Source organism: Nycticebus coucang, chromosome 10, assembly GCF_027406575.1.
Source record: "Nycticebus coucang isolate mNycCou1 chromosome 10, mNycCou1.pri, whole genome shotgun sequence".
Lineage (NCBI taxonomy): Eukaryota > Metazoa > Chordata > Mammalia > Primates > Lorisidae > Nycticebus > Nycticebus coucang.
In genome coordinates this window covers 110,931,103-110,957,235 of record NC_069789.1, presented here as the reverse complement: position 1 = coordinate 110,957,235, position 26,133 = coordinate 110,931,103, and the positions used below count along the sequence as shown (strand labels likewise).

General features: G+C 50.6%; 2 protein-coding genes and 1 pseudogene across 5 annotated transcripts; 1 reads left to right on the top strand and 2 right to left on the bottom strand.

Moving 5' to 3' along the window:
* Positions 1 to 5,661: 5,661 nt before the first annotated feature.
* Positions 5,662 to 6,919, bottom strand: LOC128596532 (lipopolysaccharide-induced tumor necrosis factor-alpha factor homolog; annotated as a pseudogene).
* Positions 6,920 to 8,553: 1,634 nt separating this feature from the next.
* RPS9 (ribosomal protein S9) lies at positions 8,554 to 13,314 on the top strand. 3 transcript variants are annotated; one of them, XM_053604486.1, is made up of 5 exons: positions 8,554 to 8,576; positions 8,854 to 8,976; positions 9,171 to 9,293; positions 11,896 to 12,082; positions 13,061 to 13,314. In XM_053604486.1, the coding sequence occupies exons 2-5, from the start codon at positions 8,880 to 8,882 to the stop codon at positions 13,236 to 13,238; spliced, it is 585 nt and encodes a 194-aa protein (XP_053460461.1). In that variant the 5' UTR covers positions 8,554 to 8,576; positions 8,854 to 8,879; the 3' UTR covers positions 13,239 to 13,314. The 3 variants fall into 3 exon arrangements, with proteins under 3 accessions (XP_053460461.1, XP_053460462.1, XP_053460460.1); XM_053604487.1 differs by lacking the exon at positions 8,554 to 8,576 and adding an exon at positions 8,594 to 8,612; XM_053604485.1 differs by lacking the exon at positions 8,554 to 8,576 and having other exon boundaries at positions 8,694 to 8,976.
* Positions 13,315 to 16,059: 2,745 nt separating this feature from the next.
* Positions 16,060 to 24,287, bottom strand: LOC128595671 (leukocyte immunoglobulin-like receptor subfamily B member 3). Of its 2 annotated transcripts, XM_053604462.1 has the most exons (11): positions 22,887 to 24,287; positions 22,680 to 22,715; positions 22,210 to 22,494; positions 21,766 to 22,062; positions 21,025 to 21,324; positions 20,468 to 20,770; positions 18,922 to 19,056; positions 17,979 to 18,054; positions 17,865 to 17,902; positions 17,612 to 17,664; positions 16,060 to 16,619 (listed from the first exon to the last, which is right to left on the bottom strand). In XM_053604462.1, the coding sequence occupies exons 1-11, from the start codon at positions 22,918 to 22,920 to the stop codon at positions 16,473 to 16,475; spliced, it is 1,704 nt and encodes a 567-aa protein (XP_053460437.1). In that variant the 5' UTR covers positions 22,921 to 24,287; the 3' UTR covers positions 16,060 to 16,472. The 2 variants fall into 2 exon arrangements, with proteins under 2 accessions (XP_053460437.1, XP_053460439.1); XM_053604464.1 differs by lacking the exon at positions 22,680 to 22,715.
* Between the last annotated feature and the right edge of the window lie 1,846 nt (positions 24,288 to 26,133).

Below are 26,133 nucleotides of genomic sequence, written 5' to 3'. Positions count from 1 at the left end.
CACTCTGGGAGGCCCAGATGGGTGGATTGCTGGAGCTCAGGAGTTTGAGACTAGCCTGAGCAAGAGTGAGACCTTGTCTCCACTAAAACTAGAAAAATTATCCAGGCATTGTGGCAGATGCCTGTAGCCTCAGCTACTCAGGAGGCTGAGGCAAGAGGATCACTTGAGCCCAAGAGACTGAGGTTGTTGTGAACTACAATGATGCCAGGTGATTGATGTTTTTTTTCCAGTTAAGGACGAGGGTTTCTTTCTTTCTTTTTTTTTTTTTGGCTTTTGTTCCCTCGTTCATGCAGTCTCCCCAGTTCCAAGAACAGTTCCTGGCACATGGTAAGCATGTACTACAGTATTGGATGAATGAGTGGTTTAAACCATAATTTTTTATCAAGGCTGAATAAGAGAATTTGGAACTTATAATTTCTCTTTCCATGCCATGTTCTGAGCATATTTTAAATATATGTACACATATGATGCATTTATTAATGCAAATCATAGCAGTATATATATTTCTGCAGCTTGCTTTTTTGATACAGGCTTATCTCATCTTTGGTAACAGCACACAGTTTTGCATTATACAGATGGGGCATAATTAAATCTCCTTATACTTGTACAGGAGGAAAGGAACCCACCTTTCCTTGTACAGAAGGAAAGCATGCCCACTGGTCCGAGGCAGCCTAGGACTCACTATGGGTTCCCACTCTTTTACCTTGAGCTCCTTTGAGAGAGGAAGTGCTGGAGGGCTCCAGGCTGAGTTGAAAGGGAGGGAGAAAGCATGAGGGTTTTGTGGAAGGGGCCAGTCCCATGCAACTGGATCATGCTGCTTCTGAAGAGGATCAGGGCGAGGCCAGATCACCATCATCATAAAATAACTATAATTGACCCTTCAATATGGGTCTGAACTGCCTCTGCCATGGGTTCTTTTTTTTTTTTGGCCGGGGCTAGGTTTGAACCCGCCACCTCCGGCATATGGGACCAGTGCCCTACTCCTTGAGCCACAGGCACCACCTCTGACATGGGTTCTTTTGCCTCTGCCAGCCCTGAAAGAACGAGGCCTACCCTTCTTCCTTCTCAGCCTACTCAACATGAAGATGACAAGGATATGCAAGAGTAATTTTCCATTTAAAAAATTGGAGTATTCTGGGAGGCCAAGGTGGGTGGATTGCCTGAGCTCACAGGTGCAAGACAAGCCTGAGCCAGAGCGAGACTCAGTCTCCAAAAATAGCAGGGTTTTGTGCTGGGCTCCTGTAGTCCCAGCTACTTGGGGCGCTGAGGCAAGACAATTTCTTTCTTTTTTTTTTTTTTCTTTTTTTACTTTTATTTTTTTTTTATTTTTATTGTTGGGGATTCATTGAGGGTACAATAAGCCAGGTTACACTGATTGCGATTGTTAGGTAAAGTCCCTCTTACAATCATGTCTTGCCCCCATAAAGTGTGACACATACCAAGGCCCCACCCCCCTCCCTCCATCCCTCTTTCTGCTTCCCCCCTCCACCCCCGCAAGAGAATTTCTTGAGCACAAGAGTTGGAGGTTGCTGTGAGGTATAACATTACAGCGTTCTACTGAGGGCGACTAAGTGAGACCCTGTTTCAAAAAAAAAAAAATGACAAAGATGAAGGCCTTTATGATGATCCACTTCCACTTAATGAATAGGAAATGTATTTTCTCTTATGATTTTCTTTTTTTTTTTTTTAAGAATTGATACAGGGTGGCGCCTGTGGCTCAAGGGGTAGGGCGCCGGTCCCATATGCCGGAGGTGGCGGGTTCAAACCCAGCTCCGTACAAAAACCAAAAAAAATAAATAAATAAAAAAAAAAAATAAAAAAAATAAAAGTTTAAAAAAAAAAAAAGAATTGATACATAGGCTTGGCGCTTGTGGCTCAAGCTGCTAAGGCGCCAGCCACATACACCTGAGCTGGTGGGTTTGAATCCAGCCCGGGCCCGCCAAACAACAATGACAGCTGCAACCAAAAAATAGCTGGGCGTTGTGGCAGGCACCTATAGTCCCAGCTACTTGGGAGCCGGAGGCAGGAGAATCGCTTGAGCTCAGGAGGTGGGGGTTGCTGTGAGCTGTGATGCCACAGCACTCTACCCAGGTTGACAGCTTGAGGCTCTGTCTCAAAAAAAAAGAAAAAAATTGATAAATACTTAAATGAATGAACCAAAGACTTTGTTTTTATTTATTTATTTATTTATTTTTAGAGACAGAGTTTCACTTTGTCACCCTTGGTAGAGTGCTATGACATCACAGCTCACAGCTACCTCCAGCTCTTGGGCTTAGGCGATTCTCTTGCCTCAGCCTCCTGAGTAGCTGGGACTACAGGCACCTGCAACAATACCCACCTATTTTTTGTGGCAATTTGGCCAGGGCCGGGTTTGCACTCGCCACCCTTGGAATATGGGGCCAGCGCCCTACTCACTGAACCACAGGCGCCACCCAGCAAAGACTTTATTTATTTATTTATTTATTTTTTTATTTTTGATTGTTTCTTTTTTTTCTTTTTTTATTTTTTTTTTGTGTATTTTTATTTTTTTTATTGTAAAATCATAGCTGTGTACATTAGTGCAATCAAGGGGTACAATGTGCTGGTTTCATATACAGTCTGAAATATTCTCATCAAACTGTTCAAATGGCATTTTCTTAGTTATTGTATGTAGTTTATTTATTTTTTTTGTGTGTGTGGTTTTTGGCCGGGGCTGGGCTTGAACCTGCCACCTCTGGCATATGGGACCGGCGCCCTACCCCTGTGAGCCACAGCCGCCGCCCAACAAAGACTTTATTATTTATTTATTTATTTCTCCTTAGAATTTCTTTTTTTTTTTTTTTTTTTTTGTAGAGACAGAGTCTCACTTTATGGCCCTCGGTAGAGTGCCGTGGCCTCACACAGCTCACAGCAACCTCCAACTCCTGGGCTTAAGCGATTCTCTTGTCTCCCAAGTAGCTGGGACTACAGTCGCCCGCCACAATGCCCGGCTATTTTTTGGTTGCAGTTTGGCCGGGGCCGGGTTTGAACCCGCCACCCTCGGTATATGGGGCCGGCGCCTCACCGACTGAGCCCCAGGCGCCGCCCAAGACTTTATTTTTTAAAAACACATAAACGCCAAAGTACTGTGTGGTGTCCATATTCATTGCAAAATAATTACTGGAATTGTCAAAACATCAAATGAATACGTAAATCAATGGTTATGGCTATCATTTTCAACCAATATACAGATTTTCGTGCAAGGTCTAAGTTTGATTCTTACATAACAGTATTCACATGAGTTCCCCATGCCAATTTATTATCAAAACAGGAGTCTTGGGCAGCGCCTGTGGCTCAAAGGGCTAGGGCGCTGGTCCCATATGCCAGAGGTGGTGGGTTCAAACCCAGCCCTGGCCAAAAACTACAAAAAAAAAAAAAAAAAAACAAAAAAAAAACAGGAGTCTTGAAAGTCAAGCCCAGCTTCGTCTTGATTTCAAGGATGACACAGCAGCCAGCCTAGAACTCTGGCTGGTACTTGAATCCTAGAAATCGTGTCTTCCCATGTCATACGACAAATTGTGTCTCTGAAAAATAAGATAAGACTCTAGATTCCTTTGAAACAGTTCTGGTTTCCAAGTATTCCAGCATCATGGGACTCAGACACGCTCAAGCACGCCTTCGCTCAACTTCCTAAATCTGCCACTGGGAACCCAAACTCGACTACATTTTCAGAGTTCAAGGACAGAGGTTTTTAAGAACCCCACTAACCCCAAGAAAAGGCAGTGAATGAAATTATCCATTTCTTTTATCTGTTAACAACAACAAAGTGAGAGTGCATTGGCAAATGGGAAGACTACGGCAGTCATATGGTTACAGAGAATGGTTTCACGAGGCTCTCCTTTCAAAATTATGGCCAAAGGAGGTAAAAAAAAAAATTGTTAAAATAACAACCGTATGGGGCTGCGCCTGTGGCTGAAGGAGTAGGGCGCCAGTCCCATATGCCGGAGGTGGCGGGTTCAAACCTAGCCCCGGCCAAAAACCAAAAAAAAAAAAAAAATAACAACCGTATGGCGGGAAAAAAAAAATCCCCTCATATAAAGTGGTGCTGAGGATCCAGCACAAAGAAATAGGGGAGACAGAGTGATGACAAAACCCAGCGTGCCCTGGTGGCCTGGTGGCTATGCATCTGCTGGGTGTTAATAGCCTCTCCTTGGACTTAAGAAAAAATTCTTTTTAAATTAAAGTGGGTACATGTGCTAATGAAGTCTGCAATTACAGAATTTAAAAGTCAAGCCCATAGGCTCGGTGCCTGTGGTTCAAGCAGCTAAGGCACCTGCCACATACACCTGAGCTGGCGGGTTCGAATACAGCCCGGGCCTGCCAAAACAGCAAAGATGTCTGCAACTAAAAAATAGCCGGGGGGTGGGGAGGAGCACCTGTGGCTCAAAGGGGTAGGGTGCTGGCCCCATATGCTAGAGGTGGCGGGTTCAAACCCAGCTCCGGCCAAAAACTGCAAAAAAAAGAAAGAAAAAAAAAGCTGGGCATTGTGGCAGGCGCCTGTAGTCCCAGCTACTTGGGAGGTGGAGGCAGGAGAATCGCTTGAGCCCAGGAGTTGGAGGTTGCTGTGAGCTGTGATGTCACAGCACTCTACCCAGGGTGACAGCGTGAGGCTCTGTCTCAAAAAAAAAAAAAAGGTCAAGCCCATAAAATCTATAAGGCAAGATTTTTGTCATCAGGGGTGGGAACAGGTGGATAAGATGGTAAGCACTCAAGGCTGGTTCAGCTGCAGTCAGAGCAAAACAGCCTTAAAAATAAGGCAACCTCATGTGAAACTTGCTAAATGTAGAATACAAATGTCTTAACACAATAACTAAGAAAATGCCATGAAGCCTACGTTAACCAGTTTGATGAAAATATTTCAAATTGGGCGGCGCCTGTGGCTCAGTGAGTAGGGCGCCGGCCCCATATGCCGAGGGTGGCGGGTTCAAACCCAGCCCCGGCCAAACTGCAACAGAAAAATGGCCGGGCGTTGTGGCAGAGAATCGCGTAAGCCCAAGAGTTGGAGGTTGCTGTGAGCCGTGTGACGCCACGGCACTCTACCCGAGGGCGGTACAGTGAGACTCTGTCTCTACAAAAAAAAGAAAATATTTCAAATTGTATATAAAACCAGCACATTGTAACCCCATGAATGCATTAATGTGCACAGCTATGTTTTTTTTTTTTTTTTTTTTTGTGGGTTTTGGCCGGGGCTGGGTTTGAACCTGCCACCTTCGGCATATGGGACCGGCGCCCTACCACTTTGAGCCACAGGCACCGCCCATGCACAGCTATGTTTTAATAAAAATAAATAAGGCAACCTGTGGCTTCTCAGTTTGACACCACCAGAAAGGCCAAATGAGGCAGGTAAAGGAGCCAAACATTGGCAAATCACAGGAGAGTATTCAGAAGGGGCATCAATCACAGATGCCATGACTTGGGGTTATAGGTAGGCAGGAACCCCTTGAGCCAACACTCAAGGGAAATGTCTTTATGTGTCCCATGCACAACTCCAAGCAGCAATTTCTTGGGTTTGGAGGTTTGTTAGTTTTGTGACATTTCCCCCCCAAAAGAAGACATAAAGGTAGCTCCCCTGGAAAGATGAGACCACCAGAGCATAACCTCCACCAGGGGTGGAGCTAGATGAGCTGGACAATAGTTGGAAGGGACTTCTTACAGCACCCGGCTCCCTTCACGTCCAGCTGAGTCCTACAAATGCTTGTGGGTGCCCAGGAGTGCTTTGCAATTGGGACAGTAGTGGTCCACGTCCTGCAGGGCATCCACACAGAAGGGGATGAAGCAGCACCCTGCAATGCACCCCAGCAGGCACAGGCTCCCACAGGACAGCCAGGTCAGGGCACCAGCATTGTGGGACAGCTGAGTCACGATCATCTTGTTGCAGGAAGGACAACACTTCTGAACACATTGGTCGAAAAAGGAGACAGGATGTGTTGCACCTAGACTGTCTGTACAGCAATTGCATGGGCATTGGGACGGGCACTGGCTAGGTATAATAGGAAGGAGGATTCATGCCCTTTTTATCCGGGCCTGTCATGAGCCCCGTGGTTGGCCCAGGCATGGGTGCTGGAGGCTCGGGGTAGTAATTGTTAACAGCCACGGTCTCTTCATAGAATGGGGGCACACATGGCGCTGAGGAAGGCCTGGCAGCTGTCTGGTAGGGTCCTGGATTTTTACTGCTGCCCGTGCCACCTGTTGAGCCAGGAGATCTGCCTGCTTCTTTTTTTTTAGAGACAGAGTCTCACTTTATCACCCTTGGTAGAGTTCCATGGCATCATAGCTCACAGCAACCTCCAACTCCTGGGCTTAGGCGATTCTTTTGCCTCAGCCTACCAAGTAGCTGGGACTACAGGCGCCTGCCACAACACCCGGCTATGAGCTGCTTCTTATGATTTTCTTAATAACATTTTCTTTTCTCTAACTTTCACTTGTTCTTACATTATATATAGTAAATGTAACATACAGTATGTACTAATTGACTATTAATGTCATCAATAGTTACATGTGGATTTTTGACAGCTCAGAGGTTGGTATCCCTGACCTCCATGTTATTCAAAGGTCAGTAGTGTTAAGAACCTTCAGTATACCAGGCTGGTTTTTTGTTTTTAGACCAGAGTCTCACTATGTTGCCCTGGGTAAAGTGCTCTGGCGTCACAACTTACAGCAACGTCAAACTCTTGGGCTTAAGCTATTCTCTTGCCTCAGCCTCCCAAGTAGCTGGGACTACAGGCACCTGCCACAATGCCAGGCTATATTTTGTTCTTGTTTAGAAGGCCCCAGACAGGTTTGAACCTTCAGGTACCAGCGTATGTGCCCAGCACCCTAACCACTGAGCTACTGGTGGGAAGCCCAGGCTGTTTTTTTGTCTTCTCCAACCCTGTGAGGAAAAGTTGTTACTTTCTCCCATTTGGCACTACTGAAGAAGTTAATTTACCTAAGATCAAGAGCTGGTAAGTGAAACCTACAATCTTTTTGACTTGAGAACACACGGTCTTAACCATTATTATAAAACCATCTGTAATTGCAAAGCACCAGGAATATGTGGAGCTTGGACTTCATCCTGAAGGGAGTGAAAACTCATGGAAGAGTGTTTTTCTTCCATTATTTTTCCCTTTTTGATGAACAGTATAAGTGTGTTCAAGATAGAAAAATAAGCTTTGGAGATAGACATGAAAAGTAAGGATCTTTATATTCCCATTGTCTCACCCCTAAAGTGGACTACAGGTATAAATAGGCAATCACAGAAAATCAAGTACAAAACTAACTAATAAACCAGGAAAGATCCTTATCTTCCGCAAGTACACAAAAGCAAATGTATAGTCAGCCTTAGTGTCAGGCACCCGTAGTCCCAGCTACTCAGGAGGCTGAAGCAGGGGTTTTGAGATTGCAGTGATCTGTGATGACACCACTGTACTCCGTCCTGGATGACAGAGTTAGACCTTGTCTCAAAAAAAGAAATGTAAACAGTATCAATTTTTGCCAGATTTTTTTTAAACTGTAATTCTCCATTTATTTAGGTATTCTTTGATTTCTTTTTAAGTTTTTTTTTTGCAGTTTTTGGCCAGGGCTGGATTTGAACCCACCACCTTCAGCATTTGGGGCCAGCGCTTGCCAGATTGTTAAAGATAAAAAAGAATGCAAATATCTAATATTGGGAAGAGGAAACGTGGGGAAAGGGAAACACATACTCGTGTAAATTAGGAGTGAGGTGTGTGCACACACTTAGGGTGGTTAGGAAATGTCCAGGCGAGCTAAAATTACTCATTTCTTTCACTTTGCATTTCTACTTCTATTTCTAGACGTTTGTTTTACAAAGACACTCCCGACATTGTCACTTGTGCAAGAATACCTAATACTGTATAATTTAGGCTAGAGAACAATTGGAAGTGGCTAGAATATCCATGGTAGGTGGTGGTGTGGTTAAAGAGATTACAGTCTATCTGTAGCCAGTATTCAAAGAGGCAGGGGGGCTTTTGGTTATGGTTCAAGTTGACTTATTCTGAATTTGAAGATTTTATTATCCATGGAATTAACAGAATATCCGGCTTGGAAAGAATTTTAAGAGTTCCTCTAGCTCCAATGCTCAGGAAGAAAGCTAAGGTCTACAAGAAGGGAAATAAGTATTCCAGTGCTACATCGCGATTCAGAAGCAGGAGTGGCACCCTGAGCTCTCCAACTCCACTAGTTTGCCTGACTTGTTTTTTTTTTTGGCCGGGGCTGGGTTTGAACCCGCCACCTCCGGCATATGGGACCGGCGCCCTACTCCTTGAGCCACAGGCGCTGCCCATTGCCTGACTTGTTAAAGACCAGGATTCAGACAAGAAAGATCCCCCAACTTCTCAGGTCCTCCGCGTACCGACTCCCACTCAAGGACAAACCCATGCAGCTCAACACGCCACTCTAGCCCAGACTTCCATCTCAACTGCTTTTTCCGACAGCCGACGCCTTTTCTGATTGGTGAAGAAGTGCGCCGTGCGCGGTGACGTCACGCAGCGTCTGCGTTACTATAAGAGCGCAGCCGCGGCGCGTGAGCTCCTCTTTCTGTTACTCGGATCTTGTGTTTGGTGAGGTTCAGGGGCGTGCTTTCTGCTGCCGGTTTGGTTTGTATGGTCGGGCGGGCGTTCCAAGCTTTCCGCCAAAAAAGTTAGGACAAGAGGAGGGGGTTTAGACGGCAGTGCAACACGGTTGTAGGGCGGGGTACTGGTTGTTTAAAAAAAAAAAAAGCGTTAAGGGCAGCTCTCGCGAGATCGACTAGGCGCCACGTATTTTTTTAGCGGGCTTTGAGACTGCGCAGGCGTTTCCCCGAGTTCCCATGCTCAGTCAGTTTTACGTCTTGCGCAGAAGCAGACGGATAAGCAGCGTCAAACATGCCAGTGGCCCGGAGCTGGGTTTGTCGCAAAACTTATGTGACCCCGCGCAGACCCTTCGAAAAATCCCGCCTCGACCAAGAGCTGAAGCTGATCGGTGAGTGACCAAGGCAAGGTTTGGCTTCCGAGGTTAGGGGAAAGCTGGCACGTGGATTGGGGCGCCCACGTGTTGTAGTCTCCCCAAATTTAGTATTCGTGGTGCAGAAAGATTTTACCTGTACCGAAGCTGCCGATCTAGTTTCTTATTGTAGTCCGTGGGACTGAACCTTTCAACCCCTTCTTTATGTGCAGGCGAGTATGGGCTCCGGAACAAACGTGAGGTCTGGAGGGTCAAGTTTACCTTGGCCAAGATCCGCAAGGCCGCCCGGGAGCTGCTGACGCTGGACGAGAAGGACCCTCGGCGTCTGTTTGAAGGTGTGTATTGAACCCCCTTGGAGGGGATGGGGTTCAGAGCTTGTGAGGTTCATTCTTCCTTGCAGGTCAGAGTCCTAACGTTGAGCAAATGGAGCCAGCCTTTTAACTGGGGTAAATGGGAATTGTGGAGTAGGAAAATTGGATCTGTATCAGAATCTTTGCCCTCTAAGATGTGAGACTTTAAAATTTTTTTTGCAGTTTTTGGCCAGGGCTGGTTTTGAACCTGCCACCTCTGGCATATGGGGCCAGCGCCTTACTCCTGTGAGCCACAGGCGCCACCCAGATGTGAGACTTTATTTTCTATTTGGTGGTGACACACTTTGGTACTTGTCTGTAGGTGTATGTGCTGTGGCAGAACAGTTCTCGTATGTATTTGCGCACTGGCCCAGTGGAACTCTTGTGACATTTCTCAGTGGTAGGAGAGCCTTTGTTGTAGATGTAAAGTTCAGTGAAATATTATGGAGGGACAGACAAAAGAGTAGAGTTTTTGGAATAAGGGATGGTGATGCTAGGGAGGGGGCTTGGGCTTTTGTATGCTAGCTCACTCTAATAAACCTATGAAGGGCATTGCATGATATTTAGCAAAGGCCTAACCGGAGAGGTGTCCATGTGTGTGTTAGGAAAGAGTGTCTTAGGAGGGAATACAGATCATTTAGGGATTTAGCCTTTTGTTTTTGTAATTATGGTAAAACATGTAAGAGAAAACTTACCATCTTAAATGTGTTTTTTTTTTTTTTTCTCAGCCACCTCTTACCTCTTGAGTAGCTGGGACTGTAGGCACCCACCACAATGCCCAGCTATTTTTAGAGACAGGGGTCTCGATCTTGGTCAGGCTGGTCTTGAACCTGTGAGCTCAGGCAATCCACCTGCCTCAGCTTCCCAGAGTGCTAGGATTAAAGGCGTGAGCCACTGCACCAGGCCTGTGTTCTTAGTTTTAAGGGATATACTTATGTGAGAAAACGAGCTGCTACAGAGGTCTGAGTCACTTGTTAGACTCTTAGTTGCCCTTGGCAGAGGGGTGTGGCATCACAACTCAGACAACTTCAAACTTGGGCTCTAGTGATCCTCTTTCCTCAGCCTTTTGAGTAGCTGGGACTGTCAACACCCACTACAACACCTGGCTATTTTTAGAGACAGGGTCTCTTGCTCAGGCTGGTCTTGAACTCTGAGCTCAAGCAATCCACCTACCTTGGCCTCCCAAGGTGCTAGGATTACAGGCACTAGGTAGCATATCTGGCAAGAATATTGCTATATTAACATCTGAATATTATCTGATGTTCAGCATTAAAAAGGCAAAAAGCTGTGTTGTGATTTAGGATGCTGGGAAAGGTAGACAGCACGTATCTCCTTATTGAGTCTTAGGAAGATTTAGGAGCTTCACAATGTCAGCCAGCTCTCCTTCATATTTTCCTTGGAGGGTAATAGTGTTGGCTGTATTAGAACTGCCCAGTAAACACGGGCATGTTGTTGATGATAAAAAGGCACTTTAAAAAGTAAAAGTCCTTTTTTTTTTTTTTTTTTTTTTTTGAGATAGTCTCACTGTGTCGCCCTTGGTAGAGTGCCATGGCGTCACTGCTCACAGCAACCTCAAACTCTTGGACTTAGGCGATTCTCTTGTCTCAACCTCCCAAGTAGTTGGAATTACAGGCACCTGCCACGATACTCAGCTATTTTTTGTTGTAGTTATTGTTTCAGCAGGCCCAGGCTGGGTTCAAACCCGCCAACCCTGGTATATGTGGCTGGCACCCTAACCACTGACCTACGGGCACCAAGCCTGAAAATTATTTTTAAAGAAAAAAATTTCAAGCTTTCATCCCAATATCTTGGAGCAAATCTGCTATAGGCCTGTGCAATAAGGCCCCAGTGATCACAGAGTGATCACTGCCCCAGGGGCAGTCCAGAGCAGTGGTCAGACACTATGGGCAAGGAATAGGGTGTCCTGAGCCCAGTTTTGGAAGAATGGTGGTAGTTGACATGTGTTGAATGCTTCATGCTGTGTGTCATTAGATTATATACACAGCGTATTTTTTTTAGTGGAAAATCTCATAGATAGAACAGGAAAATTAATGACATGTACTGAGCTGGAACTTGCCCAGTCTTAGATATTTCTCAGCTCCAGAAGATGAGCATGATTATAGCTCTGATCTTATTTCTCATTGGATGACAGATGTAATTTAACCCTTCCTTTGGTTAACTCAGAGGTCTTCAGTTATTGGCTTTAGCCACTGTGCTTTGTTAATGGTAGTAGGAGCTTAGTAGCAGCACTTGGTCTTTTGTAAACTGAGCCCTTAGAAGGGGATTATCTCATTTACTCTTGCTAAGAATGTAGAGTGAGGGATGTTGTACTTCTTTTTGGGGGGGTGGGGGGTTAGAACATGGTACATGTGTCACCTGCCTTCCTGTTAGCCATAGTAACCTGCCTCAGGGCAGTTTCAAGGATTGCATAAGTTACAGTGACCAGCACTTTGAGCCCTGTACCAGAGATGGTCCTTATTTCCTACCTGAGTTCCCATTACCACAACATGGAACTACTGAGAGCCAGGATTTGAACCCAAGAAGTCTGAAGTCAGACCTGAATCAGCACTTCTTCCCACTCTTGTAGGTAATGCCTTGCTGCGGAGACTTGTCCGCATTGGGGTGCTGGACGAGGGCAAGATGAAGCTGGATTACATCCTGGGCCTGAAGATAGAGGACTTCTTAGAGAGGCGCCTGCAGACCCAGGTCTTTAAGCTGGGCCTGGCCAAGTCCATCCACCATGCCCGCGTGCTCATCCGCCAGCGCCATATCAGGTACCCCACTGCTGGTGGCACCTGAGTTTTTCCTCTATCCCCTTGGATGGTCAGCCTCACTGAGTCTGCTGTCCCTGTTTCCTGTGCAGCCCTCAGAGCTGATAGGTGTGAACTCACCTTGAGGGTACAGATTTCTTTCATCCCTGCCAAAAGCTCATGTGAAAGCTGGGGGCATCATCCCCCATAGTCCAGCGCAAGGGTCACTGCGGCTTGAGCCGTACACCTTGTGAAGGCTTCTGCCAGGCATGTGGGCAGTGAGACAGGTAACAGCTCTGGGTCTTCCCCAGTTTCAGGCGAGGAGTAGGCCTGCCTCGACTGGATGGGTGGGTTCAGTCGTCTGCCAGGCTTTCTTGGGAAATCCATTCAGGCCATTTTGGCATTAATTTGGCATATTCACTATTGTCCTGGTTTGATGCTCGAGTGCAAAGGACTGCGGGAGGAGTCAGCTTGGGTGGCAGCAGGCGCAGGGAAAAGGCTAGTCTGGGCAAATTGGTCCTTATCTGGGTTCTCAGTTTGCCTCTTATGTAAAGTGGGTACCATTTGGGGATGTTTGCATCAGAAATTCTGCCTCACTCCCTCACCCTATGAACCACCTGCTCACATTTCAGTCAAAAATGGTCTCAGACTGAGCCTCAGGTCACTGCTTCATGGGCGTGAAGCTGCTCGTGGTCACAGATGATGAACGGGTCTGAGTATCGGTGACACAGGTCATAGGTTCATGCACTGCCATTCCATTCGCTTTGTGGTCTTGTGCAGGGTGCTTTGGATTTCACTTTTGTAAATAAGGATGAGACACTTGACAAAAACAGGTGGGGATTAGGTGATGCCCCAAGTTCCACAGAAGTGCCCTTGTGGCCCTGCTCCTAGTGTTTCTGCACCAGTCCTGTCAGCTGCAAAGGATAGCCAGGCCAAGAGAAGTATGGTATTGTGGGTTGAACCTTTCTGCTTTTTGCCCTCATCTGCTGTTCCCTCCTGCAGAGTCCGCAAGCAGGTGGTGAACATCCCATCCTTCATTGTTCGCCTGGACTCCCAGAAGCACATTGACTTCTCCCTCCGCTCTCCCTATGGGGGAGGCCGCCCTGGCCGAGTGAAGAGGAAGAATGCCAAGAAAGGCCAGGGTGGGGCTGGAGCTGGAGATGACGAGGAAGAGGATTAAGCCCACCCATTACCTCCTGTGTTGGTGGATTGTCTAGTTTTCCAGTCAGATAATAAAACAAGGTTGACACCTTGGAGTTACATTGGTGTATCTCTTCCCCTCCTGACTCTGGTCTGGCGACCTCTCCTCTGTGCTGAACGTCAGGCCTTCTGTCAGGCTCACATTGGGTCCTAGACAAAGCCACCTTGAAGCTGGGCTGTTTGTATAGGAGGGGCCTTTGGTTGACCCAATTGACCTGTTAGGGTGGTGAGGTTCATACAGAATATTTTCTTTGTAAGAGGTTAATCCCTGGCTCGGTGCCTGTGGCTCAAGTGGCTAAGGCGCCAGCCACATACACCTGAGCTGGCGGGTTCGAATCCAGCCAGGGCCCGCCAAAACAACAATGATGGCTGCAACCAAAAAATAGCCGGGCGTTGTGGCAGGCACATGTAATTCCAGCTACTTGGGAGGTGGAGGCAGGAGAATCGCTTGAGCCCAGGAGTTGAAGGTTGTGTGAGCTATGATGCCATGGCACTCTACCCAGGGTGACAGCTTGAGGCTCTGTCTCAAAAAAAAAAAAAGTTAATCCCTTCCCCAGCTGGAGCATATGCAGTAGCATGATCATAGCTCACTGCAGTCTGGGCTCCAGGGGTCTTCCCTCCCCAGCCTCTCAAGCGACTGGGATTGTGGGGTCATGCCTTGTTGGAAACATCTCTGCCAGCTGGATACTAACAGCTTTGTGGAATTTTGGGAAAAATGGAAGGGAATTCCAAGAAGTGAGCTACCATTGCATGTAGGATGGGCAGGAGTCTTTTTTTTTTTAGAGCCAGTCTCATTCTGTCACCCTCTGTAGAGTGCTGTAATGTCACAGCTCACAGCAACCTCCAGCTCTTGGGCTTAGGCGATTCTCTTGCCTCAGGCTCCCAAGTAGCTGGGACTACAGGTGCCTGCTACATACAATCCCTGGCTATTTGTTGCAGTTTGGCCAGGGCCGGGTTTGAACACACCACCTGCAGTATATGGGGCTGGCACCACCCAGGAGTCATTTAAATATTTTAAGGCAGAGGAAGTAGCAAGTGGAGGTCAGGGCCTTTGGTGTTGACCTTGACAGTTTGGTGGGAACCCGTCCCTGAGAACCCCCCCTTGCGGTTGCTGGTGAAGGTGACTGCTTTTTTATTGGGGAGCATGTCACAGCATCTATAGGCTAATTTCAAAGCTGTTCTGTTGGCTGGGTGACATGGTTCATGCCTGTAATCCTAGCACTCTGGGAAGCTGAGGTGGGTAGATTGCTTGAAGTGAGACCCCCCCCCCATCTCTACTAAAAATAGAAAAACTGAGGCAAGAGGATCATTTGAGTCCAAGAGTTGGAGGTTGCTGTGAGCACTGATGCGAGGGCACTGTACCCAGGGTAATAGCTTAAGACTGATTCAAAAAGGTGCTCAGCAGCTAGGGCACCAGCCACGTACACCAGAACTGGAGGTTCAAACCCAGCTCAGGCCTGCCAAACAAGCCGGGCGTTTTGGTGGGCGCTGTAGTCATAGCTGCTTGAGAGGCTGAGGCAGGAGAATCGCGTAAGCCCAAGAATTCCAGGTTACTGTGAGCTGTGATGCCTACCGAGGGTGAAATTGTGGGATTCTCAAAAAAAAAAAAAAAAAAAAAAACTTGCTCTGTTATGAGTGATACTGGACAAGTTCCCAGTTTTATGTCTGCAGATGTAGTTTGGGCAAGTGGACTAGTGACCTTGAGGAAGGCATGTTTATAGGGAACTCTGCTCTCCTCCCCCTGCACGTGCAGTTTCTGTGGTCAGGAGATGCAGGCTTCCCTTTCCTCTGCCCTGTTGGGAAATTGTGTCATGCAGGGGCGGAAGGAGCTTGTTTTGCATGCTGTAGTTGTTTGGGTCCTCCTCTGGGTTTTGTAGATTTGAGGTCAGTTATACCAGTTCAATGCAGGGGCAAAGTGCTATGCGACTGAAACCTACAGGGCAGTCAGCCCTCCCTCTCAGGTGCTGCCTAGGGAATAATCTTTAGTGTTCCCTGGAGCAGCACGTGTGCCTTCACAGAGTCCTTGCAGTCACATTCCTTGGGGTGAGGGATCTGGCTGTTCTGGGCTAGTAGATGGCAGAGCAGCATAGTCACTGGACTTGGGGCCCCCCTGACTGGGAGGAAGAGGGTACAGTTGTTTCCATATGAGGGTCAAGCTGTCTAGTTGGGTGTAGCTCCCTTCTTGGGAGTTTTCAGATAGAGCAGCCTGGAGTGGGGATGCTGGGCAGGTTGGCTGGGAAAGTCCCTGGGGGTCTTCTTTCTCAGGGTTCTGCCATGGAGAGACAGGGAGGGGGTGGTCTCCCTGATTTAAGTCAGTATTTTGGGGGAACTAGGGAGATGAAGTGACAATGAAGTGTCAGCATGTGGGTAGTTGGAGCCTGGTGCTGGGGTGAGGTCAGGACTGGAAATGGGGTTGGCTGTGGAGCCATCAACATTCTACAGACCCCACTGCAAGGGAGGTAGATCTTGTTGCCAGGGTGTGCAGAGGGATCCCATCTTCACCCACAACCAGTCATCCACAGCCATGGGCCATGGGGAAGGAGAGTATATGGGAAGCCTGGGCTGAGCCAAGCTGTTGCACACCTTTTTCTGAGATCCAGTCTCATTCTGTCAACCAAGCTAGAGTGCCATGGCCTCAGCCTAGCTCACAACAACCTCAAACTCGTGGGCTCAAGCAATCCTCCTGCCTCAGCCTCTTAAGTAGCTAGAACTACAGGCTCCCTCCACCGTCCCAGCTAGTTTTTTCTATTACTAGTAGAGATAGGGTTCTCTGCTCAGGCTAGAATGGATACTTATTATTTCCTTCCTTCTATCTTCATTTGGAATCATTTATTATTTTTCTAAACTGTTGACATAATCACTGATTTTTAAAAGGCTTCTTAGAAGGTACATTCATTGTTCTTTCCCATTGTATAGCTTTGATGGGTGATATTATCATGCAATTCTTGCTGTTTTCTCATTTAACTCATTGACTATTTGAAAAGTCTGTTACTTAAAAAAAGAAAAGTCTGTTACTTTATTTCCAAAATGTAGATCTTGGTATTATTTATCTCTGATGCAGAATTAGGTGACTCCCAAAAGTTCCCTGGACCTCCTGATGGCATTCGTTAGGGATCTAGGCTGGGGTTCACTAGTCCTGTGTCCGCTGGGGCAGCTCCTAGGCCTTTCCAGTCCCTGAGTGTCCGTGCAATGTGGGGTGTGGGGCCCTCCTGAGCTAGTGGACGGCCAGAGCAGCATACACGCTGGGCTCTTCGGGAGTGTCTCCTTCCTGGGACAAAGGAGGTTTAAGTGTCTCTTGTCTGAGGGTCAAGCTGTGTACCTGGGCATAGGTTACATCCTGGGGGTCATCAGGTACAGCAGCCTGAAGGGGGAAAGAATGAGAAGGAAGGTGTGTGGTTAGGATGGGGGAGGCCTGGGAGCCTAGGGAGGAAAGTCCCACCTGACTGTCCATCTGCCTGTCCCTGTTGCCTGTCTGTCCTGCATCTCCAGGAATTCCCTGGACAGTGGGGAAGAAGAGAAGTCTGGAGTGGTTCGCCTGGGCAGAGGTCACTCTCTGCTGGTCTTTATTATGTGGGCTCTGCTGGAGAGGCAGTGACCGTGTCTCCTTGATGCCACTCGACCTCCCTTAAGTAAGCTTCCACACTGGTTCCACAGTGACCAACTATGTCACTTTCCTGACTGACTCTCCAGGGACTTCCTAGGACCTGGGAGGGCCTGATCACTTCCTTCCTGCAGTCTGACCTCTTGTCCACACACTCTGACCCTGCTCATTTGGCTCCAGCCACAGGCCCATCTTCCTGCCAAGTTTCCTCTGCTGTAGGTGCTTGGGCACTGGGTGTCCCTGTGGTCCTCTCCTTCTGGGCTCCTTCTCAGGATGCCTGATCAGACAGCCCTCCCCTCCTAGCCCAGATGGGCCCCACTCCCCATGCATTCTGCTCTTTTCTCCCTTTATTTCCCTAATGGTGTTTTGTACTCAGGATGCGGTGCATGTACCTGCCCATTGTTTCCTGCCCAGGTGAGTGCAGGGAGGGTGGGGCAGCTGTGCTCCCTGCCATGTCTGTAGCTCCCCCAGACTGCTCAAGACTAAGCTCCCCGTGGACACTGCTGGGTGAAGGAATGAAGGGGAGTTGAGCGCTCTCTGACACCCAGGTTCTCTGATACCCAGACATCAGACAGGACAGGGAGCTAAAAAGAAGGGGATCTGAGGTGACAGGAAACCAGGGAGCAGTGAGGGCATAGCAGGCATGGGGAGGGGTCCCCATGGGATGATGCTGAGAGCTGAGGGAGGACAGGAGTATGTCCTCGGATTACATGTGAGAACAGGAGACCTTTGGACAGGGACAGGGGTCTCACCTGACTGTCCAGCTCCACCCTGTCCTCAGGCTGAGTGTCATTCACGGTAGCATCTGCAGGGGCAGAAGAATGGGTTCATTCCCTGCGACCTCTCAGTTCCACCGTCCCCTGCTGAAGGCCCCAGTGGGAGGTTCAGACCATCTCCCTCTGAGCCCAGACCCTCCCCAGCCTGCCCCTCCCCCATTACTACTGAATGTTGGGCTCTGACTACCCCCAGAGTCCCCGTCTCCCCACAGGGTCCCCTTCCTCTCACAGAGATTTTCTTCCTGGATGTCTGCATCTGGGCTGGACCTGCGGGAAAACACAGAAGGTGAGGGGCAGTGAGGGGGCCACAGGTGGGTGCAATTGGGACTCTGGGCAAAATTACCTCTGCTGCAGGCCTCTGTCCTTGGGCTTTGGTTCAACAGTCCCTGCAGGACGTGGGGGATCAGTCTCTCTCTGGGCTGGGAGGGGACGGACAGAGTCTCAGCCCTACAAGATTAGAAGCCCCTGCCCTGCCCAAAAGTTTGAGGGGATGGGAGACCTGGGGGTGCCCCTGCACAGACACTGCACACACTGCAGGACCCTGATCACTCAGCAGGTGCTTAAACATGGGCATATGAGCTGCTGTCTGTGCTTTCCAGAAGGTCCTGGTGTGGAAATGCTGGAGCAGCTTTTTTCTTTTCTTTTCTTTTTTTGAGACAAGAGTATCACTATGTTGCCCTCAGTAGAGTGCAGTGGTGTCACAGCTCACAGCAACCTCCAACTCTTGGGCTTAAGCGATTCTCTTGCCTCAGCCTCCCAAGTAATTGGGACTATAGGCCACCACCACAATGCCCGGCTATTTTTCTGTTGCAGTTGTCATTATTTAGCTGGCCTGGGCCAGGTTCGAACGTCCCAGCCTCAGTGTATGTGGCTGGTGCCATAACCACTGTGCTACAGGTGGCAAGCCTGGAAGAGCTTTTCTTGTTTTTTTTTTTTTTTTTTTTTTGTAAAGACAGAGTCTCACTGTACCGCCCTCGGGTAGAGAGCCGTGGCGTCACACGGCTCACAGCAACCTCTAACTCTTGGGCTTACGTGATTGTCTTGCCTCAGCCTCCCGAGCAGCTGGGACTACAGGCGCCTGCCACAACGCCCGGCTATTTTTTTTGTTGTTGTTGCAGTTTGGCCAGGGCTGGGTTTGAACCCGCCACCTTCGGCATATGGGGCCGGCGCCCTACTCACTGAGCCACAGGCGCCACCCTGGAACAGCTTTTCAATACTGACTCTCCCCATCTGTTTCCCTGTGGCTGGTGCCTGAGCCCACCGTGGATGCCCTATTCCCTACTCACCTGGGATCCTGTGTTTGCCCTGAATCCGGTGTCGGAGGAGGAGGAAGAGGGCGAGGAGGAGCAGCAGGATGATGGCCACTGACACCCCAATCAGAACTTTATGGGATGTGTCCAGGCCTTGGGCCCAAGTGACTTCTGGAGAGAGGAATGATGCCAGTAACTGAGCAGCTACTGTGTGCAAGCACGTGCCAGGGCTTTGCATCATCACCCCTCCAGCTCTCACCCCTCCTGCAACATGGGACCCCTCCTCCCTCCATTTCACAGAGGAGGAAACTGAGGCTCAGAGAGGTGACTCCCTGCCTCAGGGTGCCCAGCCAGGAGGCGGCACCGCTGGGAAGTGACCCCAAGGCTGACTTGCTGCCCTGTTCCCTTCCCCAGAGCTGATCCCAAGCTGAAGGGACAGAGCTTGCACACCCCTCACTGTAGCCATGCTCCCCACCCTGCACAGAATCACCACATGCCAGCAGGTGGGACAGGCCACTGCAGGGCCCACTCCTGGAGCCTTTCCCAGGGCCTCCTCTCCCAGGAGGTCACAGCAGGAGCCAGACCTGGAAGGAGCTTCACCCTCTGGGCCAGGTCTCTCCTGTTCACACCTGGAGAAACTGAGGCCCAGCTATGAAAGACTTGTCCATGTCCTTGTCCCCAGAAAAGCCTGAACCAATGGAACAACTCAGCCCTGCCTTTTCTGGGCCCCCTGCCTCTCAGCTCAGAGCTCCTCACTTGCCACTCTGGGGCCTGACCCTGTGGGGTGAGGGGTGATCCTTGTGCCTCCTCAGTAAGGATGGGAGCTGAGTGGCTGGGTCTGTCTGCGCCCCACTGCAGCTGGTCCCTCCCCTAGGCTGGGCCCAGCACCTCCCCTGCCTGGACCCCCACCCCTCACCAGACAGCCTCAGCACCCCTGGAAGCCTGGGGTTCCCCCACGTTTCTGCCTGACTCTCAGACTCCTGGACACAGCCCACCCTTGAACATTTCAGGGGAGGGAGATCCTGAGAGACTCAGAACTGCCCTGGGGGAGGCCTTGCTCCCTGTGAGACAAGATACTGCAGTGACCTACCTACCAGGTGCTGAGGTGGGCCCTGAGGGTGGGGGGAATGGGGGCAGAGGGTCCTGGGAATAAAGACAACTGGGAGAGGGGCTCGGGCTCCCCTGGGGTAGGGATCTGTGCTTCTTCTGAGCTGAGATATACCTTGGACTCACCAGGTGTTGAGGGGGCCCTGTGGGTGGGGGGCTGGGCTGCACAGAGGGTTCTATGATAAGGACAAGGGGGGGGGCTAGTGTTTCTCCTGGAGTCCTCTCTTCCATTGAAACTTTCCTCCTATATCTGCCCTGTGGCCTCTATAAGACCCTCCCTCCCCCCACCTGGCACTTTCTGGACCCCAGGTGACAGCAGAGAGGGTGGGTACCCCTTGGGCCCCTGCTGGCCTCCTCCCCTCTGAGGGTGAGACCCTTTGCTGACCCTCTCACATGTCCCCTCACCCCATCACAGCCCAGAGCTCTCCTGGAGCTGACCCTTTGAGGTCACAGAGGGCAGGATCAGGGTCCTCACCTGAGACCATGAGCTCCAGGGGTTCACTGGGCAGTGACAACAGGTAGGGAGAGGGGCTGCATGAGCCATAGCACCTGTAGGTCCCCCTGTGGGCTGAGGTCACAGGACTCATGGAGAAATTGGTCTGGTACCATCCAGCCATGTACTTTGATCCCAGATGCAGAGGGGGATTGGCTGTCCCCTCCTTGGCCAGAAGGAAAGTGTCCATCTTGCTCCATGACTGACACAACAGGGTCACGTCCTCTCCTGAGGCCACCCTGCGGCCCGGCTGCACTGAGAGGGAGGGCCTGTCCAGTAGCTCTCCTAGAGAGAGGAAGGAGGGGTGGGAGCAGCCCCCATCTTGTTCTGAGCTGACGCCTTCTTGGGCCTCTCTCTGAGGACCCTCAGCGTCCCTGTCTCTGTGTCTGAGTCTCCCCCTCCCCACCCACCCTTATGTCTCTCCGTCTCTTTCACTCCCTGAGGCCCCCATCCCTCCTCCAGTCCATTACTCCCTGGAGCCCCCCTAGCTGGACCTGTGCAAAGTCTGGGTCCCTGACTGAACCCGCTGGGCTCCTCACCTGAGATCAGGATGTCCAGGGGGTCACTGGGGGCTGACCACTGTGAGGAGTGGTTGTTGTATCCACCGTAGCATCTGTACTGACCCCCGTGGGAGCCCCTCACAGGGCCAAGGGGGAAGTCGGCCTGAGAGAGCCCAGCCTGGGGCTGCCAGCCAGGGCTCTGGGTGAAGACATATCCCCTATCCTGGAACAGTGTGAATCTGTCATAGCCGACATCAGAGCGACACTGGAGGGTCAGGCTTTGTCCAGGGGCCAGGATAGGGCCCTGCAGGGTGAGGAGGGAGGGCTTCCTAGACACACCTGGGGGGAAGGACAGGCCGTGAGCTGCAGGGGCTGGCTCCTGTCACCTCCTCAGGGTCCTGTCCTGGCCCTTCAGGTCTCACTGTCTCTCACTCTTGGGGCCTCTGGGCCCAGGAGCTCACTCTTCACACCTGGAGCTGTTTGGGACATTTCAGACACTTGGGTCCACCTGCCACGTGGCCACTCCTGTCTTCCTGGTCTGTCATCATCTGACTGAAATTCAAGAGGTGACAGCAAACAGCCTTTCTGATTCCCTTTCTCAGGTGAGTGTGACTGAGGATCCGTCCTCCCTCTCAGAGACTCCCAGGGGGTCCACTTTGTTCCTCAGCCCATCCCTCATCACCTTGCACTGGGTCCCTGCCATGACCAGTCATCGACAAAACTCCCAACAATTTGTCTTGTTTCCCAGACTTGCATAAGAGAAGGCCATGGCATCCTCACCTGACACCAGGAGCTCCAGGGGGTCACTGGGACCCACCCACACCTGTGGATTGTTCCTGTTATAGCCATAGCATCTGAACGTCAATCTAGGGGTCACAGGGCCCACAGGGAACAGGGCCTGGAAGTGCCCATAGGAGGTTTGCTGTGAGTCCAGTGTCCAGAAGAGCTTTTGATCTCCTTCCTTAGTCAAAATGAACTTGTCAAATTTCTGCTGTGAGCCACACTGGAGGGTCACATTCCCCCCTGAGGTCACCACAGGGCTTGGCACGGCTGAGAGGGTGGGTTTAGCGTAGAATCCTAGGAGAGAAGGAGGCAGCCGTATTAAATGGGGCTCACACCTCCCACATCACCCCAAGGCTGGGCTGTGGGAGAAAGACACTCCTGAGAGCAGACCCCCTTCCTGAACGCAGAGACTGTAGCTGGGACCCCTAAGTGTCCTCTCACCTCTCAATGTGAGCACTAGAGGGTCACTGCGGTCTGACCAGCTGGTCAGGCTATAATAGTAACAGCGATATCGCCCTGCATGTTGCACTGTCATGAATTGGATGTTGAACTTGGTCTTGTTCCCAGGCTCCAGTGGTTTCCGTCTGGCCCAGGGTGCTGGGGTTCCCTCTCTATCCAGTCGATACTCCTGGGCATCCAGGGTCCCCTGACACCATATGGTCACAGGGCTACCGAGAGTGATCACGTTGCTTGGCTCAGCCCAGAGGGTAGGTTTGGGGAGGTTCCCTGAAAGGAAATCAGAGGCTGGTCCCAAGACATCCCAACCCTCAGATCCCAGTTCTCAGCCCCAGACTCTCCAGACGTCCCCCTTAGTCAGCCCGCAGCTGCTGTTCCCCATCCCCAGCTGCCCAGGGGTGTCCCCTCATTCCCAGTGTGGAGCAAGGACCCAGGACAGCAGGAGACAGACTCACCTGCGTGCATGTAAGTCCTGGGGCCCAGGCTCAACCCTGGAAGAGAGTTCCCTGTGAGAGATCTGTCCCTGAAGGCTGAGCATGTCCCCTCCTCCCCAGGAGCCTCCTAAGCCCCTGGGGTCTCCTGATAGAGCAGAGCCTGGCTGTGAGGTGGTAGCCTCGCTGGATCCCACACCAGGGTCTCCCCTGCCCCTCCTCACATCTCACCAAGGCAGAGCAGGGCCGTGAGGGTGGGGGTCATGGTGTCTCCTCCCAGTGGCCCTGGCTGTGCAGATGGAGGGCACCACGGTGCCCTCAGGACAGAAACACAGGGTGTGTTCACTGGGAGGCTGGGTTCTTCCTGTCATGCGATTGTCCCATCAGCTGCCCCACAGGAAGGGGAACTGCTCCCCACCCCCCAGAAGCCGGGTTCTCATTTCCCCAGGGGTTTGGCTGGAGTGAGCACCTGGCTCTCTGCAGACCCTTCAGACAGAAGTAGGTTCTCCCTGGGCCCCAGCCACCATGTGCCTCATCTGTCCTCATCTCCCTGAGGGTCAGGACCCAGCAGCAAATGGACCTGGTGCCTCCTGTGTTGGCCCCTCCCTGGTGAGGGTGAGCAGTGCTCCTCCCTCCCTTGGATCCTCAGTGGGGTTCCCTCCTTCAGCACAGTGCGGTGGGGTCCTCACCATGGCCAGTCGTCGCACCTGCCCTGGAGGTGCTTTAGCGAAGGGCAGGTCTGTGCCCTTGGCTGACTCAGACCAGCAGAGACCTGTGAACATGTGACAGAGCAGCTCACGGTGAGCTGCTGTGTGGCCGGGAGCACAAAGGGATCGTATAGGGAATAAGGGAAGGACATATGACCTTTCTCCTGGCTGCGGACCATGAATTTTCATTGTTCTAAACAACCCCTCTTCCTTTCTCCTCATCCTTCTACTATTCTGCACATTGCTGGAACCCTTCTCTGAGTCTCTGCTCCCTCCTCAGCCCCCAGTGTCCTTGGGTGGCACATCTGTACCCAGTTCCCGTTCAGGGTCTGGGGAACAATTACTTAGATTTGAGCTATGAATTGGGGCATTGGGTGTGGAGCTGAGTTTTATTTAATTTCTGATTATCATCTGCCTGTGTGATCTGGGCAGTGAGTTCCCTCTCTGAGCCTCGGTTTCCTCGTTTGGAGCTTGCTGTCAGGAACCCCCCTCCTCACAGCAGATGAGGGGCCAGGGGTGCCAGGGAATGGGAGGGGCTCAATCCTGGGTAGTTTTCAGACCAGGTTAAGACCTGTGGAGTTTTGAGGGTTCTCCCAGTGGAGAAGGATCCACGTCAGAAAACAGAGGCCAAAGCCGAGTGGCCACAGGTACCTGAGACCAAGGAGGGGTCATTAGGGTATAGGGTCCCACTGCTGTGTGGAAGCAGTGACAGAAATCCCAGGGTCTGCACAGACGGGCTAGGATCAGGACTCCAGACGCAGGTGGAAGGCTTTTCATCCAGATACACCTGAGGCTGGAGCGAACTCAAAGGATGCAGGGCAGTTCCCTCCTGGGACAGCTCCCAGCCTCCTAAAATTGGGCTGGGGGGATTCCCAAGAAGGAAGGAGTAGATGCTGGGGTGTTTGCTCCAATGGTATTAGGAGGACATCCAGACAGAGGGAGTTTTCGAGTGTCCTTCAGACTGTCTGTCAGACATGAGAGGTTGTATCATTATTTCAACTCAAGAAAAATAAAAGATCAAAAAATAAAACAAACAAGCAAAAACAACTAGAGGACATTATCATCCCTCAGTATACTCAGGGTGGGGGATCTTTTCTCAGGTCCCCACATATACAGAGTCAGGTGGAGGGAGGTGCAGCCACACTGGAGTCTTGGAGCAAGAACACACAGGAACCAGGAAGTGCCACAAACAAGGCCTTGAGAAAACTTTGTATCTCCAGGGAGCCAGGTCATCAGCACAGCAGCCGACTTTCCCATCTAGCACCTAGCAGGTGTGTGATCCCTAGTGATGATATTTGTGGAGAAATAATATAGGCAGCTTCTGATGGAGAGTGTTGGGCATTACAGCCCATTTTCCACTGATCTTCTCCCAGCAGGATCAGAGGTTTGCCCATTTATCTAGTTATTAAACTCAGTTTTGTGTTGAGGTGGGGAGATAAAAAGTTGATCACACGTTATCACGACATGTGTGAGTTGAAAATGAAAAGAAGTTTGCCACATGACAGTGGACCTGAGTATGAGGTCCGAGAGGTGAGGACCAAAACCTGCCCTGGGGGATGTGCCCTCACATCATAGGGTAGAGGACAGGGGGAGGGACAGTCAAGGAAAGTCAGCAAAGGGTGGGAGGGGAGCACCACAGTCTGGTGGGGACAGAGTCCTCTGCAGACAGTGGACCTTCCCCTGTACCTGATCCTGTCTGCTCCTCAGTCTGACATTCTTAGCAGACTGTCCCTACCTTCTGCCCCAGACTTTTCTGCAGAATCTCCTGGGAGCCTCACATACGCTGTTGCAACTATGATTAGAACAAAGTATATCCCTGAGCAGGGCATGGTTGGGTAACATCCATTGCCACAGATCAAATGTCCTGTGGCAGTGGGGAGTGACCCGGGCAGGGCCTGCAGGTTTTCCTGGGGAATGTTTTGCTGACATTTTTAAAGTTTGCTAAAGTTTTGGGCCCCAGCAGTGCTGGTGTGCCCATGGAATCATTTGATCAGGACTTCAGTGTGTGAGGTCATGAATGAGGCACAATTTGGGCCATTGGCTAGTTTGGGGTAGGAAAGAGCATAGGTTTGGTGTAGGAAAGAGCATAGGTTTGGTGTCAACCATGGCTGTGATTCCTGGTTCATCATGCAGCCTTGTTCAATCCATGTCCCTTCTCTGCTCCTGGTGACAGAGCTAGGTGATCAGACAGGGGAGATAATCCTAGAGGAGGGTGTGGGTCAGGGTCTGGAGGAGGAGTGAGGGCAGACGACAGTCAGAGGCAGTGGCTGTGGCTAGGGAGGGGTGGCCTCAGTATCTTGGTCCCCGTACCACTGCCCAGAGCCCAGGACTGTCAGTGGAGGTGTGAGCTTGTACCTTGTAAAAGCCGAGTCCTGGAGAGTCTGTGTGGCTCCATGGAGGCTGAGACACAGCCCTTGTTTTCACCTATGTGTCCAGCAGGAGTCAGATGGCCTTGCTGTTTCCAGAGCATCCCAGCTTCATGAAGTACTGTGAAGGCAGAGGACTGTCCTGTCCATGCTGGGTGTCTTGCCCTTGACCAGAAGGCAGCCTTGGTTAGGGCATGGAGTTCAGCCTGTGGGGTGAACTTGGCCCCAGGACCAGACGATGTCACATTGTGAAGGGAAGTGACAGGGTGACCTGTCTGGTGGCAGCTTGTCCCATCCCTGAAATGGGACCTGTCAGGAACCTGTCATAGTCTGGACAAGGCGGTGAGTCTCCTGGAGTCTTCTTGAGGCATTGGGAGTGGGACTGTGAGACCCCCCACAGTCATG

Coding starts and splice junctions, on each gene's coding strand:
- LOC128595671 (XM_053604462.1), bottom strand. CDS start 22,920: ATGACCCCCACCCTCACGGCCCTGCTCTGCCTTG. Junction 22,495..22,679: donor CAGGACTTACATGCACGCAG/GTGAGTCTGTCT, acceptor ATTTCCTTTCAG/GGAACCTCCCCAAACCTACC. Junction 20,771..21,024: donor CCTGGACATCCTGATCTCAG/GTGAGGAGCCCA, acceptor TCCTCTCTCTAG/GAGAGCTACTGGACAGGCCC.
- RPS9 (XM_053604486.1), top strand. CDS start 8,880: ATGCCAGTGGCCCGGAGCTGGGTTTGTCGCAAAACTTATGTGACCCCG. Junction 8,977..9,170: donor CCAAGAGCTGAAGCTGATCG/GTGAGTGACCAA, acceptor CTTTATGTGCAG/GCGAGTATGGGCTCCGGAAC. Junction 9,294..11,895: donor CCCTCGGCGTCTGTTTGAAG/GTGTGTATTGAA, acceptor CCACTCTTGTAG/GTAATGCCTTGCTGCGGAGA.